The following is a 19,480-nucleotide window of genomic DNA, read 5'->3' as shown; positions in this document are numbered from 1 at the left end:
CCTGTCTTAAATGTTACTGCCTGTTTTCACATCAAATTTCAGTTTCTGATAGTTAAGAGATGTCATCTCTCTTCTTCAGCCCAGGGACATTTTACATCCATGCAGCTTAGGAACAGAACCATCTGTGGAGAGAGCTCCGAAGTTGGAGCAGCCATATTTGCTCTGTGTTTTTCCTGTGTGTCATGGGAGTTCTTGCTACAGCAAGGAGGAGAAGCAGTTGCACTAAATTCCCTGCCTCTGTCGTCTGACAGGGCAAGGAAAGAAAACCGGAAACTGACAGGAGAGGAAAAGGGTCAGGGGGAAATACTGGGTCAAGACTCAAATCATTTTGGGAGGGAACTGGGGCAGCCCAGAGTTCAAGGTGTCTAAAGATCACCATATGCATGAAGGTAGAAGGAATTATGGGCAATCGCAGAAGTACCAAATTGTCTCTGTAAGGAGGGATTCTTCATCCCCTGGTGACCTCACAGCACAGAACTCCAATAAGTAAGTGACCAGAAGCTCCTGTCAATGCCCAAGCCCTCCCCCTAAGGAATGTCTTAACTTAGAAAAGCCTTTTAAGGAACATTTTTCTTGTTTCTATAAAATGATGCCACCCACCCAACATTACTAAGACTTAAAATACATTTAAAAACTATATAGAACATGGAGTTGCTGGTGCTTAAAGAAAATCATGGTCACATTACTAATGCGTTAGAATTCTGAAATTTTGTAGTAGGCATGGAATTAAAAGATTTTCCTTATGATGGTGAACTGCTTATGACAAAATAGTCTACTGCAGCAAAGTAAAGGGTAAAGTTAGGGAGAAGAAAATGTAACTGGTGGATTTTTCTTTACCTTGTTAGAAATAAACAGAAATGAAAAGAAATTAATGGAAGGGTTGCTATGGTTGGACACTCTACCAAGAACTCACTATATCTTCACCTATGAGCTGGGGACTGCTGTTATCCCCAAGCCTCAATGAGGACACTACAGGGTAAAATGTTCTGCAGAGCTCATTCCGGGTCACACAGCCAATGAGCCGTGGGGGCTCCAGCCAGCATCCTCACGTACCTGCTAAGCGGCCTCCATGAAACAGCAGGCCAAGAACGATAGACAGTATTTGAATCCCCAACCATTACCTTCATAGAAGTTTATGTAGACATTGAGATGTATTTGAGACCGCTTTGGAAATTATGAGAGAACTTGTAATTAAAATTTACTTTGAAAAGTTACTTCAAAAAAAGAGAAACCCAATTTAAACAAGCCCACGAAGGGTACTAGAGAGGTATTTTAAGGGAAAAGGAACACAAGTGAGCAAGAAACACACGAGATACACTTAGTCTGATTCATAATTTTAAATTAGCAAATTGAAAAATGATGAGATGCCAATTTTACTACCATTACTGAAAAATTAAATTTTTCTTAGAACCCAGAATTGGCCATAGTGAGTACAGCATGGGACTCTCAATCTCAGGGTCATGAGTTCAAGCCCCATGTTTGGCATGGAGCCTCCTTTAAAAAAAAAAGAGAGAGATAGTGCTATATACATATAATGGAATATTATATAACCTTTAAAAAATAACTCAAAAGCCTTATATGCATTGGCAGGAATATGCTCCATGATATATTATGTAAAGAAAGCAAAGCACAGAACATGGTATATTGGATTATCTTTTTGCGTTAAGTTAAAAGGGAAATGTATGTTTGTGATACATACATACATATATACACACAAACCTTACATTTATGTGTATACATATTAACATATACACAGATATGCTTTGTGTTTTATATTCTTATACTTTTTGAAGAAATTCATGTCTTTTATTTAAAAATGTTATCAAGAACTATTTAGGTAGCAGGATAATAGGTTGCTTTGGATTTATTTCTTTTTTCTCAATTCAAAATAAATATGTACATATTTTAAACTCTCCTTGTGCCATTTTCATATTACCTTGCTTTTATAGAAAAATAGGGCAAAATACAATTTTTAAAAATTTACAGAGGTTACATATGCTCACTTAAATGACCCAGAAGTAATAAGTGAAGTCCCACCGTACTGGATAGTGTGTTCTCTGTGATGTTCCTGGACATTACCCATCGCAGTGGGCCAGCGCCACTAATCTCTTACCCCTACTCTCAAAGGGATCACTACTCTTAAAGTTGGGTGTATATCCTTTCAGAATTTTTTCTGTGCACTTTAAGCAGATGTATAAAGATGGTAAAGGTTCTTAGCAAATAATAATGGGATCATTTTGCAATTTACTTTTTCTCTTGGTACTAAATCACTGTCATCTTTCTATCCTGAACACTGAGATCTAAGTCATTATTTTCAATAGATGTATGGTTTTCTACAGAATGGCCATCCACATTTAACCAGTCTCTACTGATGGATATAGCTGTTTTTGATCTTTTTTGTGCAAATAATGCTGCATGAAATTATAGCATAAAAATTTGTCTGTTTTTAGCTATCTGATAAAGAAATACATAATTCCTAGGCTAAATATTTGGTGAATTATAAAAGTTGGGATTGCATTAGCTTGGTCAGGCATAAATAAAGTCTTACTTTTCTAATCTAAACTAGTAGAGTGGTTTCAGACAAACTGACCTCACCTAAAAGCTGAGAAAATATAATTTATCAAATTACTTAGTGTCCTGAAAATGTGCATATTCTCCTTAAGGGGTCAAAATTATTCAACAAGAAGAGCACACTCCTCTTGCCAAGTAACACTGGCTTTTGAGGACACATCCTCAAACATGGAACAAAACTTTGGTTTTAGCACCATGTACCCTGTATTTCAGCTTCCTCAGAATGCATAAATAAGTCCAGCACTTTACTTATGAAGGCCTTGGCTTGGGCTGCTTCTCTGTCTGGAAAGTTAGTTTACCTTCCCGCTGTGATTAATCTTTCAAGGTCTAAATGGATTAGGGGCGCCTGGGTGGCGCAGTCGGTTAAGCGTCCGACTTCAGCCAGGTCATGATCTCGCGGTCCGTGAGTTCGAGCCCCACGTCAGGCTCTGGGCTGATGGCTCGGAGCCTGGAGCCTGTTTCCGATTCTGTGTCTCCCTCTCTCTCTGCCCCTCCCCCGTTCATGCTCTGTCTCTCTCTGTCCCAAAAATAAATAAAAACGTTGAAAAAAAAATAAATAAATGGATTAGTCCGATCTTTCAAAGTCCATAACGGATAAGTATAACGGATTATACTTATTTATATATGTGCACATGTATATGTGTACAAGGCTGGAAAATTGAGGATAAGTGTACGTGACTTTTCCAACTTTATATCTCTTACCCATATAGTAGGTACGAATTAATAATTGTTGACTACATCTTTTCCTTTGAGAAAAACATTTTAAGTGAATACACTAAGAAATTGTTTTTACTGATGAAACTAGTAAATGTTAACAAAAGTTCCAGCTCTGGGGTGCCTGGGTGGCTCAGTCAGTTAAGCATCCGACTCTTGACTTTGGCTCAGGGAATGATCTCACGGTTTGTGAGTTCTAGCCCCACACTGGGCTCTGCATTGACAGTGCAGAGCCTGCTTAGGATTCTTAGTCTCCCCGCCATCTCTCTGCCCCTCCCACCATTCGCTTGCTTTTTCTCTCAAAAATAAATAAACAATAAAAAAACAAAAACAAAAACAAAAAACAAAAGTTCCAGCTTACACCCTGCTGATGGGTTATCTGGCAATCTGTATCTGAAGTTTTATTTATTTATTTATTTTAAACTTTTTTAACGTTTATTTATTTTTGGGACAGAGAGAGACAGAGCATGAACGGGGGAGGGGCAGAGAGAGAGGGAGACACAGAATCGGAAACAGCCTCCAGACTCTGAGCCATCAGCCCAGAGCCTGACGCAGGGCTCGAACTCACGGACCGTGAGATCGTGACCTGGCTGAACTCGGACGCTTAACCGACTGCGCCACCCAGGTGCCCCAGTATCTGAAGTTTTAAATACACATATGACTCCTTCCACTTCAAAGAATTTATCTTCAGGAAACAATCATGAATATTTCCAGAGCTTTACACATTATTATTTATAAGAAAAAATGGAAATGGCTTCAATGTTTATCAATAACTAAATTATGGATAATACAGATTTCATGACATGGAAAAATATGGTCTATTAAGTGAAAAAAATGAACTCTCTGAAGTAATGGGTCCAAATGAGTATATACAGTAAGATCTATTTAATTAAAACAGAAGACATGAGATTGAAAGTGAAGGGACCAATATGGCAACAGAGCTGTCTCTAAGCAGTGGATTTAGTGGATGACCCTTCCTTCACTCTTTGCGCTGTCAGAATCTCTTTTCTGATACATATTTTACCTACTTTGCCTTTTACAGAATAAGACCTACTAAACATATTTGTGGAATGAATAAATCCATATTATCTTTCTTTAGCCATAAAAAAAGATTTTTTTTCCCCTAGAAAATGCTAGTGTGCAAGGATACGGTTTCATTTTGAACCTTTTCCTATGGAATCAACATAGAATTTCAATGTTCTAGAGAACAGGGAGTCTACAGATTTCCTATTGTCGTGGCTCAGGACATAAATGTTCATATCTGAATGTGGGAGCTTAGTTAAGCAGATGAAATAAAAACACACTGTTTAAGTCAAGAGGCCATAAAGAAAATAAAAAATTTAGAAAAAGATGGTTCTCATATTCTTATGTTGTTATCCTCAGGTAAATCCCTTAAGTAAGTCCTCAGGGTGTCTGCCCTCAATTTCTTAACCTATAAGAGAAATGACCAGAGAATTCTGAATAAAGTCTTTGAATGTCAAATCTGAGATTCAGACATCAACTGTGGAATCTCACACATGATAACATAGTACAGAAATTTCAAATGCTTCTGATAAAAAGGAAGTGACTATAATGATGTGTTGGGAAAAAAAAATATGTGAGACTATTTTTTAAAGGGATTATTCTGAATCAGTACGTACACAAATATTGACACTGGTAATGAGCTGCACTATAAATACAGATGTTTCTTTAGCACAGAACTACATGTGTCCACATCCCTTCTCAACAACTTCTGGACTCTATAGAGAGTTCTTGACACAAAGTAGGAACTCAACAAATCATGCTTTCCCTTTTCTAGTCCAATTTCCCCTTTCCCTGGAATGAATTAGAGAGTTCCATTTGAAAAATAAGCCACGCAGAAGGAAATTCCTTAAGTATTCCACATTTGTTTATACAACCATTTCTAAAACGTATTAGGTGGTATACACCACCTGCTGTCTAAGCTCAAGTATTTGGAACATGATGTAACTCATCTGCTGATGCTTATGGACATCACAGCCTCCTAAAGATACTCTTTAGGTCCCCCGTCTCTTTTCTCATCCACTTATTAGCCCCACAACACCCCTCTTTTCTGTGCTCTTAAATCAGCTACAGTATATTCTGGCTTCTGATACAGGCTTCCTTTTTAAATAAAAAACAAAGGAGGAGGAAGAAGGAGTCTTTATTTTGTGACTGAAAAAATCCTCATGGCTCACATCACTCTTGAATCTGCAATTGGGTTGTTAAAGCTGAGGATTAGAGAAAATATTCCCACCAGAGACTCAAGCATTATTAAAAAACAAAACAAAAACAAACAAAAACAACCCACAAAATAACTCCCAATCCCCAAAGCTGGGATGTGTTCCAGCTTACTATAGAAATTATTGATTTTATTGTACTGTTAGCCACACATACGTTGTGTGCACACATTTTTGAGCCTTGCTATAGGATATACCGTAATGATAAGCACTTCACAAGAATGCTAAGAGGGAGGCAGGAGGAGTATCTTTACAGGCCAGGAAATGAATGTTTGAAAGGTTATGTCACTGTCCCAAGGTCACCCAGCCAGGAGTAGAGAGTGAGAATTTGCACCCTTGGTTAATTTGATACAATCACTCTGCTGTACCATTCCCTTAGAATTCAATGCACTGGGAGTAGAGAAGATCTTTGTTATCTTTTAATGGTCTTGGCTTAATTTAGGGTAATAACAAGCTAATATGTTTGGGTGTAAGCAAAATCCTAGGTTTGGTCCAGGTTTTGATTTCTCCCATTGATTTACCTTAGTAAAACCACAAGTCTTCTGTGGGAAGACTGGGATGACTGGGAATTTTTGTGGAACTGAACACTCTGATGAATGTGGAAGAAAATCCAATCATGTGGATATTTGAGTTCAATTTAAATTTTTTAGTGATACCAATTGAGATCTATGGTTTCATATGACTTATGTCTTTTTCTCCCTTTGAATGATGATGTAAGAAAATCCCTCACAAACATATTCGTAAAAATGAATAAACCATATAAAACTGCAGTATTTTAAAATAAGAAAGAACCTTAGAGGTAATCCAGCCTTGCCCTTTAATTTATTACTAGGAAACCTGAAGTTATTATCTATCCTTGATTTCTTTGAGGCTATAAGGGTTGGCTGCACTGGTAGGAACAGGTATATATATTTTTAACCACTGGTGAAATTTTTTATGATCCTATAATCTGGACTTCTTAACTTACCTCCAAATCCATCAGGCACATATGTTTTAAGAACAATATTGCAGAAAATTGTTGGCAGTGATAATGGTTTATTTCCCTCATTTCGAAGAGAAATGTGTCGATAACCTGCTTGGAGGCCATCCAGCGGAAGAATCCTCTGGCCTATCAGTCTATTGTTGTCGTCATACACAGCTATTCTCAAGACTGCCAGGTCAGGGAGGATCACCTGCAAACAAAGAATGATACCTTTCATGGATTTTTTTGGAAAGCAGCTCCCAAGAGCCCTGACTCTAGGAATCTGGACCATATCCACACTGCTCTTAAATGTGCCTTTATGGTGAAATGATGCCCTTGATCAATTTGCATTCCTGAAGTACACTGTACAAACTGTAGTGTCCAAGCCATTGAGAAAGCAATTGAACAGGTTTCCTGGAAATCATCTCATTGAAATTTTTAGATGAAATGGATGTGAAAAATTATTAGTTCAACCCTTGTCATCTTTCCCAATCTCCATGCATGTAGTGGACAAGAAAAAGGAGACCTTGAGAGGGGCGCCAGGGTGGCTCAGTCGGTTAAGCATCAGACTCTTGATTTCAGCTCAGGTCATGATCTCACAGTTCATGAGACGGAGCTGTGCACTAGGCTCTGCACTGACAGAATGGGGCCTGCTTGGGATTCTCTCCCTCCCTCTCTCTCTGCCCCTTTCCCACTTGTGCTTTTTCTTTCAAAATAAATAAAGTTTGTTTTGTTTTGTTTTTAAAGGGAGACCCTGAGAGATCAAGTGACTTTCCTTAATGTCAGAGACTGTAAAATCTGGGCCCGGAATTGGGGCTCTTGACTTTGAATCCTGTGGTTTGTCTCCTCCCTGGGCTGCTTCTGACATCCAGCTCTGTTTTTAAGATTATGGAAAGTATCTCTGAAGAAACGCTTTGCATATAAAGGACAATGAATGTAGAAATTTGGATTTTCCCTTTCTCTTGCACTTCTCAGTTTTTAATAGATTTTGGGATACTAAATACAGTGATATGTGGCAGCGAAAAACATTAATGATCCAAGACATTTACTCTCAACCTCTCCAAAATGAATAAATGGACATAAAATCTAAGCTCAGATAGCAGAATCCTAATTCACATATAAAATAGCAACATGACAAAAGGAAATCAAATGTTTTTAATCAGGAATGACTTTTCATTGGTTAAGAACAACCAAGACATCTTGGCTAGTTTAAGCACTGTGCCTGAAGCTAGACAATGGACTGGTTGCCTTCTTTAACTTCTAAAGAACAGAGAAGGATACAGACCTGGCATCTCGTTTCTGGGGCCAGTAATGTTATATGTAAAAACCAAGTTTGATATTTCCTTACTCATCAAAAATAAAGAATGCCTGAAGTCAAATTTCTGAATCTCTAGAAATGTGTGTAGGGATTATTCATTCTGCCAAAGCACACTGGCTACACTGACAACAGATCCAGCTACAACAAAGTATAAAAAACCAGGGGGGAAAAAAGGCCCATGACAGGTGTGTATGCAATCTACACTACAGTTTGACTATAGAAGAGAAGTTCATAGTGGGGGTTGCATGGATAATGGTGGAGGGCGTGGATCTCACAATGGCTTGTTTCATTGAACTACTGATCTTCTGTAACCTGGTTTCTGTAAACCAGTTAGCCTATTCTGAAGCTGCTAATCCTCACTTTTGTTAAGATAAGAAGCCAGTTATCTGTGTTGTGGGACATACAAATGGAGCAGAAACACCTGGAAAACCTCTGCCTAAAGAAGTGAGAAACTATTTTTTTTAAATATATGAAATTTATTGTCAAATTAGTTTCCATACAACACCCAGTGCTCATCCGAAAGATGCCCTCTTCAACGCCCATCACCCATCCTCCCCCTCCCCCCCGTCAATCCTCAGTTTGTTCTCAGTTTTTAAGAGTCTCTTATGCTTTGGCTCTCTCTCCCACTTCAACCTCTTTTTTTTTCCTTCCCCTCCCCCATGGGTTTCTGTTAAGTTTTTTTTTTTTTTAAATATATGAAATTTATTGTCAAATTAGTTTCCAGTGAGAAACTATTTTGGATAGGATAATAAAGCAAGTGAGAAAGAAAACCAGATATTCTTGGAGACATCACAACCAATGCATGGGGTTTTCAATACATCTTACACTGACAAAAGAGAAACAAAGGGAAAAATTATTACAAGATTAAAAACTGAATCATTATAGAGAATGGTTGTGATTGGTCTTAGGATCAAGATATAGAATTAGGAAACCTCCCCCAAACCCAAAACAGACTGTGGGGGTGGCAACAGGTGACATGCTTTCTGGAAGCATAGGACAATACCAACTGGCCTAGTTAAGGACAGTTATTGGCCTTTTGGGTGCACCATCCTACCTGTCCTCTTGGCTAAAGGAGCACTGCAAGTTACCAGCTGCTGCCTTGGCAGAACAGAACTCTCCAGTGTAGGATGATGTCCATCCGTGAGGACACATTCTAAGGAGATTGCGAACCTGGACCGTGAGCATTGCCACACAGAAGGTGGGCTCCTTGGAGGAGGAAAGGGGAGCCGAAAGGACAAGGACAAACATAACAACAATCACATGTCATCTCTAGAACTCATCCACTGAAAGAAGAGAAAAAGGAGACATTTTGGGTTGCCTAACTGTCCCTATGTCATATAGTGTCTATACACTAAACTGTGGCCCCTAACTTAGCAGAGCGAGTTTGACACATTGGAAATGCCCTACCTTCCGAAACACAAATGATTCTTCATTGTAAACTGGATTGAGTCCATTGTTCATCACCATGCGAGTTCGGAATTCCTTACGTATGGTGTCAGTGGGTAAACCATACATATCCACTTCTACATATGTACCAATTTTCTTATCTGATAAAAACTGACCTGATATGACCTGCAGCAACACAGAAATAGGATAAGAGAGAAGTCTGTGTAATTATCAAGAACAAAGAATAATCTAGAAGAAATTTTCTGTCCATCTTTAGAAATTTTAGTTATCTATGAAAATAATATGTTCATTGCTTACTAAATTAAAACACTATTGAGCAAGTAGTATATGCAAAAAAACTCAAGACAGAGGTTCTGACTTTGAGAACCATCTATAGAAAGAAAGAAGAAAAAAAATAATGAACCATATAATACAAAAAAAAAAATAATGTCTACAGCAGCTTAATTCTACCTAAGTGCCCACATGTATGAAATGAAGTTAAGGGTTCAAATATGTTCTAGGATCCCATCATAGCTCTGAAATTCTGCCATTTCATACCTTACTGAATTCTTTTATAAGTCTGGGAAAGAGACACACTGAAGAAAAAAGGAATGCTAAAATTTGCCCCTTATCCTTTACCAATATTGACAATGGTCAGTGTTACAGATTTATAAAGACCAGCATTAAATTCCATCTATTGTAACGCCATGGAGAGACTATTTTTCATTTACTTTCCAAAGGACTACAGCCACTTATCATTTCCACAATATTGAGTACCTGATAATTTTGAAAGTTTTTTCAGGTAAAACTAGCACACAATAAACTGTACATATTTGAAGTGTATAATAAGATCAGTTTGGACTTATGTGCACATTTGAGAAACTGATGGTTTTGACTTTTTCAGAATGTCATGTAGTTGGAATCATACAGTATATAGTCTTTCCATTTGTTTCTTTCACTTTGTAATAAACATTTAAGTTTCCCCTATTTATTTTCATGACTTGCTGGCTCATTTCTTGTTAGCATTGAATAATATCCCATCATCTGGCTGTACCACAGCTTACGTATCCATTTACCTACTGAAGGATGTCTTGGTTGCCTCCAGTTTTTGGCAATTATGAACAAAGCACTACAAACATCTCTGCATGGGTTTTGGTGTAGATGTAAGTTTTCAATTCATTTGGGTAAATACCAAGGAGCATGACTGCTGGATTGTAGGGTTAGCAGCGCCACTTTGCATTCTCGTCAGCAACGAATGACAGTTCCTATTGCTTCACATCTTCCACTAGGTACTTTTTTGATCTGATGTCTTCCTAAAAGTAGCTAATAGTTTTACTAATGACCAAAATGTATCTCTTAAGAAGGGGGCATTTTGAGTCAAAGCTGAGAGCAACACATGGATCCTACATCTTGGCATAAAATATTTTACTGTGATATTTTAAGTCTTTTCCAGGGCCATCTGCATACACATTTATAGAATACTGTGAACAGCAGGGGCCTTACCTGCACTGAGCAAGTGGCTGCAATAACCCCGTCGACAGGAGTTTCAGAGAAGGGATCAAATGTTCGATCAGGCCGTCTCATGAAATCTGGTTTGAGAAGGTACCTGGTGGGACAAAAGCATAGAAAAAGTTTATTAGTTGTGTTTACAAAGATTGTAATACCCTTGCTTCGGGACACTAAGTACTTCCTTTTCCCCATATCTAAGTTAGGAGCTAGACTTTTAGGCAGATGATTCTAAGGACTGAATAAACTATTCCTGTCCTAGGGATAATCCTAAAGAGAAGCAGGAAAGAAGGAATGATTTTTAGATTTCAGGCTCCTTTACATCTAGGACTTCCTGATACTATTACATTCTCTTGAACTTTTTTTGTCATGGAACTCTTTAGATATTTACTCTTATATGCACAAAATAAAACTCAAAGAACAACAATGAAAAACCAACTATATGAGCTATAGTTATTAAAATATGAAGAGTACATGATATTCTACTTCTGTTTTAATTACTACATTAAATTATGAGATATAATGCCAAGTTAATAAATATAATTTCAAAGTACCGATATGCATAAAAATATTTTGTGAGATCTATACCAACAGTAATGAGATATGAAAATATTTGGTTTACATTTGGTGTCAGAGTCACAGGTACCATTAGTATTACTGTGAATTGTTGTCTATGTTCACAGTCAAAAGAACCACGCAATTTCAGTTAGAGGCAGGTGAACATAAAGATGTAATTACCTCCCCATTTCTGGGCAGCGCAATTAGGCAAGAAAATGAAATAAAAGTTACCTAGACGGAAAAAAGGAAGTAAAACAACTTCTATTCACAGATGACATGATCTTGCATATAGAATCTACTAAAGGAATCTACCTAAGGAATCAACTAAAAAATGATTAGAACTAGTAAATGAGTTCAGCAAGGCTGCAGGATACAAAATCAATATACAAAAATCAATTGTATTTCTACACACCAGTGATGAACAATCAAAAAATGAGTTAGGAAGATTCCATTTATAATAGCACCAAAAAAGAATTACTTAGGAATACATTTTAAGAAAATAAGTGCACGTACTTTGAAAACTACAAAATATTGTTGAAAGATATAAAGAAGGCCTAAGTAAATGGGAAAACATCTTGTGTTCACGGACCACCAGACTTACTATGGCTAAGACGGCACTATTTCACCAGACTAATATACAGATTTGATCCCTATCCAGATCCCAACTGACTTCTTTAGAAATTAACAGGTGATCCTAAAATTAATATGGAAACTTAAGGACTCAGAATAGCCAAGGAACCTGGAACAAGAAAAACAAACTTGAAGGTCTCCTAATTCTCAAAACTTTCTACAAAGGAACAGTAATCAAGATAGTGTAGTACTGGCATAAGGATGCACATATAAATCAATGAGACAGAACTGGGAATCCAGAAATAAATTCATATATCTACGGTCAATTGGTTATTGACAAAGATGCTCACACTAGTCAACGGAGGAAGGAATATTCTTTTAAACAAATGTTGCTGGGACAACTCTAACCACCACATGCAAAACAATAAAATTGGCCCTTCTAACATCATGTACCAAAATTAATTCAAGGTGGATCAAAGACAAAAATATAAGAGCCAAAATGATAAAATCGTTAGAAGAAACATAGGGATAAATCTTTAGGACTTGGCAATGGATCTTAGATATAACACCAAAAAGCACCCCCAACAACAATAAAATAATAATAAACTCAGCCTTATCATAAAAACTTTTGCTCTTCAAAGGACACTATCAAGACAGTGAATAAACAAGCCACAGAATGGGAGAAAAATTCACAAATCATATATTATCTGATAAGAGGTTTGTGTCTAGAAAATGTAAAGAATAACCCAGTTAAAAAATGGACAAGTGATCTGTATACACATTTCTCCAAATAAGAGAAACAAATGGCCAAAAAGGAGATGAAAAGATGCTTAGTACCACTGATTATCAGAAAAATGCAAATCAAAACGATATGTCACTAAACACACACATTAGGATGGCTATAGTAAATGAGTCAGATAACAGTAAGTGTTGACAACGACATAGAAGTGTTGATCAGGACTGGAACCCTCCTACATTGTTGGTGGGAATGTAAAGTGACACAGTGCTTTTGGAAGACAGTCTGGCAGTTCGTCCAACAGTTAAATATAAAGTTGCCATATGACTCAGCAATTCCACTCTTAGTATACACCCAAGAAAAATAAAAACATACCTATACAAAAACTTCTTTGTGAATATTGTAGGAGCATCATTCAGAATAACCAAAAGTTGGAAACAGTCCAAAAGTTCATTAGTAGATGAATGGATATACAATATGTGGTATATCCACACAATGGGAAATTATTCAAAAATAAAAAGAAATAAAGTACTGATACCGGCTACAGCACAGATGAACCCTGAAAGCATGAGGCTAAGTGAAAGAAGCTGGTCACAAAACACCATGTATTATAAGAATCCATTTATATAAAATGTGCTGTAGAGACAAATGCAGAGACAGAGAGTCGATTGTGGTTGCTTAAGGCTGGGGATAGGGAGCAGGGGATATTGGGAGGTGATAGCTCAAGGGTATGAGTTTTCTTTTTGAGGTAAGGAAAATGTTTTGAAATTGACCTAACTACACAATGTCTGCCCCTCATGCCCTTTGGTTACAGTCACATAATCATACCGCAGCCAGATTCCATAACCACCCTGAACTAGTATCAGACAACGTCATCTCTCTAAAAAAAATTTTTTTTGTTAGAAAGGCCTATAGCTGAAGATAGAAAAATTCCATACTCAGACAAGCTGTAGACAGAGGGCAATAAAAGCACTTTCCCCAAAACAATGCATTTACTTTTAAGTGTAAAAGAATCATAATTAGAGGGATCAAATCTTTCCCATTCTTTAGGAGCATAACATTTACTAATTTTAACTCTAGATGATGTCAAATTTATTATCTTTTAAAATATAACCAAAAAGGATTCTGAGGTGTGACATTTCTCCTTAAAGAAAAATTCCAAGTCACATTTTATTTTTTGGCTTTGAGACAGCTGCCATTCATTGCTATCTTCTAAGTTTGAATAAATGTTAAAGAAAATAACCCCACATTCAACTTCGATGTTATCTTCAATAAAGAACCTCCAGGGGACAACACTGATTTTTAAATTTTTTTTTTCAACGTTTATTTATTTTTGGGATAGAGAGAGACAGAGCATGAACGGGGGAGGGGCAGAGAGAGAGGGAGACACAGAATCGGAAACAGCCTCCAGGCTCTGAGCCATCAGCCCAGAGCCTGACGCGGGGCTCGAACTCACGGACCGCGAGATCGTGACCTGGCTGAAGTCGGACGCTTAACCGACTGCGCCACCCAGGTGCCCCATCACTGATTTTTAAATCAGAGATATAAAAAGTCTTCAGAATCATTCAAACATAAATGATGATTTTGAACTTTTACCTGTCCCCAAGGGAATGCAACCCAAAACCTTACTTTAAAAGCTCTCACTGCACAAAAAAGATACTGTTTTCTATATTCACAGAGATTTAGATTTGGGCCTTTTTTGTGGCTACTGTTAGTCACTGGTAACTATGATGACACAGAAAAACCTGAAGACTCAGCTACAATATCACACGTACTACTTCAAGTGAAGCCCACTGGCTTCTGCAAACTATCAGATGTTAGCTGATAATGGGAGCATTTGGATTCCAGTTGCATGGAATGAGGGATTCTTCCTCCTGAGAGATGTGTGGGCAATGGCTGTCTGGAGATTCAGTATCCCGCACTCCCTGCAGCCATTTCTGAAGGGACTCTTCTCACCAGAAACACAAAATTGGGGTATTGATGAATTCCTGCTGCCAAAAACATTCTTCTATGTTCCCTGCTCCCATATGTGCTTAGAAGGAAACTAATCTGTCAGACAATGAACTGATCCAAAATAAGAAATGCCAGGGGAAAAGGGCAAGAAACTGAAGTCTAATTCTCCAAAGCAGGCAGCCTTCAGTGTAATGTATATACACTTTAAAATAAAAGAAAGCATGTAGAAGTTTGACAGGCCACAAGGTAAGCCTTGGCTTGGGGCTGACACTGAGCCAGCTCGTCTTGAAGGAGTATTGATTCTGGGTCTGTGGTGGCCTGCTGATGCAGCAGAGATTGTCAGTCACTGCCAGGGACCCCCGGGCATCAATGGGACCTGTGTAGTTCCACAAGGCTCTGAACTCAGAAGGGTTTTGTGCTTAGTTTCATGCTCTGCAGCCACTGTCTGGAAATTCTTAATAATTTGTGAACAAGGAGGCCCTCATTTTCATTTTGCCCTGGGCCCCACAAACTAGGTAGCCGGTCCTGCCTGGTATTTTTTGGTATAGAAAATTAATTCATTCCAAGCATCCAGGTCTGTGTGATAGACAAGGGGATAGGCCAAAGCCAGTGACATTTGAAGGGATCCAAGGATTTTCTGTGGCCTTTTGTAGGGACTCAGAAGGCAAGAGAGGAAGAGAAGAAAGGCCTTCAGCTGGGTGGTTAGACAGGAGTCGTAAGAATCAGAAGATGGGGTCATAAGGAAGGACAACCTGTCTGAACACACCCGAGATAGCATCAACTGTTCAACACTCCATTATTTCCTTTACCAACAAGAAAGCTAAATGGTTGATTTTAACTATAAGATGTCATGGATTTCAAGACACAAGTTCCACAAAAAGTGTGCATCACTGAATCATAAAACATCCTACTATTTTGATACCCATCATCCAATTTTTTTTTATTTTTTCATTGTTTAAAATTTACATCCAAACTAGTTAGCATAGGGTGCAACAATGATTTCAGGAGTAGATTCCTTAGTGCCCTTACCCACTTAGCCCATCCCTCCTCCCACAACCCCTCCAGTAACCCTCAGTTTGTTTTCCATATTTATGAGTCTCTTCTGTTTTGTCCCCCTCCCTGTTTTTATATGATTTTTGTTTCCCTTCCCTTATGTTCATCTGTTTTGTTTCTTAAAGTCCTCACATGAGTGAAGTCATATGATTTTTGTCTTTCTCTGTTCCATCCACATAGTTGCAAATGGCAAGATTTCATTCTTTTTGATTGCTGAGTAATACTCCACTGCATATATATACCACATTTTCTTTATCCATTCATCCATCGATGGACATTTGGGCTCTTTCCATACTTTGGCTATTGTTGATAGTGCTGCTATAAACATGGGGGTGCATGTGTCCCTTCGAAACAACACACCCGTATCCCTTGGATAAATACCTAGTAGTGTAATTGTTCGGTCATAGGGTAGTTCTATTTTTAGTTTTTTGAGGAACCTCCATACTGTTCTCCAGAGTGGCTACACCAGCTTGCATTCCCACCACCAATGCAAAAGAGATCCTCTTTCTCTGCATCCTTGCCAACATCTGTTGTTGCCTGAGTTGTTAATGTTAGCCATTCTGACAGGTGTAAGGTGGTATCTCATTGTGGTTTTGATTTGTATTTCCCTGATGATGAGTGACGTTGAGCATTTTTTCATGTGTCTGTTCACCATCTGGATGTCTTCTTTGGAGAAGTGTCTATTCATGTCTTTTGCCCATTTCTTCACTCCATTTTTTTTTGGGGGGGGTGTTGAGTTTGATAAGTTCTTTACAGATTTTGGATACTAACCCTTTATCTGATACGTCATTTACAAATATCTTCTCCCATTCTGTCGGCTGCCTTTTAGTTTTGCTAATTGTTTCCTTCACTGTGTAGAAGCTTTTTATTTTGATGAGGTGCCAGGAGTTTATTTTTGCTTTTGTTTCCCTTGCCTCTGGAGACATGTTGAGTAAGAAGTTGCTGTGGCCAAGATCAAAGAGGTTTTTGCCTGCTTTCTCCTCTACAGTTTTGATGGCTTCCTGTCTTACATTTAGGTCTTTCATCCATTTTGAGTTTATTTTTGTGGATGGTGTAAGAAAGTGGTCCAGGTTCTCTTCTGCATGTCGCTGTCCAGTTTTCCCAGCACCACCTGCTGAAGAAACTGTCTTTATCTCATTGGATATTCTTTCCTGCTTTGTCAGAGATTAGTTGGCCATACGTTTGTGGGTCCATTTCTGGATTCTCTATTCTGTTCCATTGATCTGAGTGTCTCTTCTTATGCCAGTACCATACTGCCTTGATGATTACAGCTTTGTAGTATAGCTTGAAGTCTGGGATTGTGATGCCTACTGGTTTGGTTTTCTTTTCCAAGATTGCTTTGGCTATTCGGGGTCTTTTCTGGTTCCATACAAATTTTAGGATTATTTGCTCTAATTCTGTGAAGAATGTTGGTGTTACTTTGATAGGGATTGCATGGAATATGTAGATTGTTTTGGGTAGTATTCACATTTTAGCAATATTTGTTCTTCCTGTCCAGGAGCATGGAATCTTTTTCCATTTTTTTTTGTCCTCCTCAATTTCTTTCATAAGCTTTCTATAGTTTTCAGTATATAGATTTTTCACCTCTTTGGTTAGATTTATTCCTAGGTATTTTATGTTTTTTTGTGCAACTGTAAATGGGATCGATTCCTTGATTTCTCTTTCTATAGCTTCATTGTTGGTGTATAGGAATGCAACCAATTTCTGTGCATTGATTTTATATCCTGCAACTTTGCTGAATTCATGAATCAATTCTAGCAGTTTTTTGGTGGAATCTTTTGGGTTTTCCACATAGCGTATCATTTCATCTGCGAAGATTGAAAGTTTGACCTCATCCTGGCCGATTTGGATGTCTTTTATTTCTTTGTGTTGTCTGATTGCAGAGGCTAAGACTTCCAATACCATGTTGAATAACAGTGGTGAGAGTGGACATCCCTGTCGTGTTCCTGACCTTAGGGAGAAAGCTCTTAATTTTTCCCCATTGAGGATGATATTAGCATTGGGTTTTTCATATATGGCTTTTATGATCTCGAGGCATGCTCCTTCTATCCCTACTTTGCTGAGGGTTTTTATCAAGAAAGGATGCTGTATTTTGTCAGATGCTTTCTCTGCATCTATTGAGAGGATCATATGGTTCTTGCCCTTTCTTTTATTGATGTGATGAATCATGTTAATTGTTTTGCAGATATTGAACCAGCCCTGCATCCCAGGTATAAACTCAGCTTGATTGTGGTGAATAATTTTTTTAATGCATTGTTGGATCCGGTTGGCTAATATCTTGTTGAGGATTTCTGCATCCATGTTCATCAGGAAAATTGGTCTATAGTTCTCCTTTTTAGTGGGGTCTGTCTGGTTTTGGAATCAAGGTAATGCTGGCTTCATAGAAAGAGTTTGGAAGTTTTCCTTCTGTTTCTACTTTTTGGAACAGCTTCAAGAGAATAGGTATTAACTCTTAAATGTCTGGTAGAATTCCCCTGGAAAGCCATCTGGCCCTGGACTCTTGTTCTTTGGCAGATTTTTGATTACTAATTCGATTTCCTTACTGGTTATGGGTCTGTTCAAATTTTCTATTTCTTCCTATTTCAGTTTTCATAGTGTATATGTTTCTAGGAATTTGTCCATTTCTCCCAGATTACCCATTTTATTGGCATATAATTGCTCATGATATTCTCTTATTATTGTTTTTATTTCTGTTGTGTTGGTTGTGATCTATCCTCTTTCATTCTTGATTTTATTTAGGCCCTTTTCTTTTTCTTTTTGATCAAACTGGTTAGTGGTTTATCAATTTTGTTAATTCTTTCAAAGAACCAGCTTCTGGTTTCGTTGATCTGTTTTTGTTTTTGGTTTCGATGGCATTAATTTCTGCTCTAATCCTTATTATTTCCTGTCTTCTGCTGGTTTGGGGTTTTATTTGCTGTTCTTTTTCCAGCTCCTGATGGCGTAAGGTTAGGTTGTGTATCTGAGATCTTTCTTCTTCTTTAGGAAGGCCTGGATTACTATATACTTTCCTCTTAAAACCAACTTTGCTGCATCCCAGAGGTTTTGGGTTGTGGTGTTATCATTTTCATTGACTTCCATATACTTTTTAATTTCCTCTTTAACTGCTTGGTTAGCCCATTCATTCTTTAGTAGGATGTTCTTCAGTCTCCAAGTATTTGTTACCTTTCCAAATTTTTTCTTGTGGTTGATTTCCAGTTTCATAGCATTGTGGTCTGAAAATATGCACAGTATGATCTCGATCTTTTTGTACTTACTAGGGCTGATTTGTGTCCCAGTATATGGTCTATTTTGGAGAATGTTCCATGTGCACTGGAGAAGAATGTATATTCTGTTGCTTTAGGATGAAATGTTCTGAATGCATCTGTTAAGCCCATCTGGTCCAGTGTGTCATTCAAAGCCATTGTTTCCTTGATTTTTTGATTTTTTGATTAGATGATCTGTCCATTGCTGTGAGTGGGGTGAAGTCTCCTACTATTATGGTATTACTATCGATGAGTTTATGTTTGTGATTGATTTATATATTTGGGTGTTGCCACATTTGGCACATTAATGTTTACAACTGTTAGGTCTTCTTGGTGGACAGACCCCTTAATTATGATATAATGCCCTTCTGCATCTCTTGATACAGTCTTTATTTTAAAGTCTAGATTGTCTGATATAAGTATGGCTACTCCGGCTTTCTTTTGTTGACCATTAGCATGATAGATGGTTCTCCATCCCCTTATTTTCAGTCTGAAGGTGTCTTTAGGTCTAAAGTGGGTCTCTTGTAAACAGCATATAGATGGGTCTTGTTTTCTTATCCATTCTATTACCCTATGTCTTTTGATTGGAGCATTGAATCCATTGATGCTTAGAGTGAATACTGAAATTTATGAATTTATTACCATTATGATGCTTGTAGAGTTGGAGTTTCTGGT

General features: G+C 37.8%; 1 protein-coding gene across 13 annotated transcripts in view; it reads right to left on the bottom strand.

Moving 5' to 3' along the window:
• The window catches only part of PLCB4 (phospholipase C beta 4), a 419,941-nt gene that overhangs the window by 43,626 nt on the left and 356,835 nt on the right, over positions 1 to 19,480 (bottom strand). For all 13 annotated transcript variants that reach the window (XM_040447668.1, XM_040447674.1, XM_040447664.1 and 10 more), the window contains 3 exons: positions 10,691 to 10,793; positions 9,209 to 9,373; positions 6,490 to 6,694 (listed from right to left, as the gene is read on the bottom strand). In XM_040447668.1, the coding sequence (XP_040303602.1) occupies positions 6,490 to 6,694; positions 9,209 to 9,373; positions 10,691 to 10,793 (473 nt within the window). The remainder of the gene's footprint in view (positions 1 to 6,489; positions 6,695 to 9,208; positions 9,374 to 10,690; positions 10,794 to 19,480) is intronic.

The sequence above is a fragment of the Herpailurus yagouaroundi genome, unplaced genomic scaffold (genome assembly GCF_014898765.1).
Source record: "Herpailurus yagouaroundi ecotype Mexico unplaced genomic scaffold, PumYag 196, whole genome shotgun sequence".
Lineage (NCBI taxonomy): Eukaryota > Metazoa > Chordata > Mammalia > Carnivora > Felidae > Herpailurus > Herpailurus yagouaroundi.
This window is presented reverse-complemented; position numbering and strand designations above follow the sequence as displayed.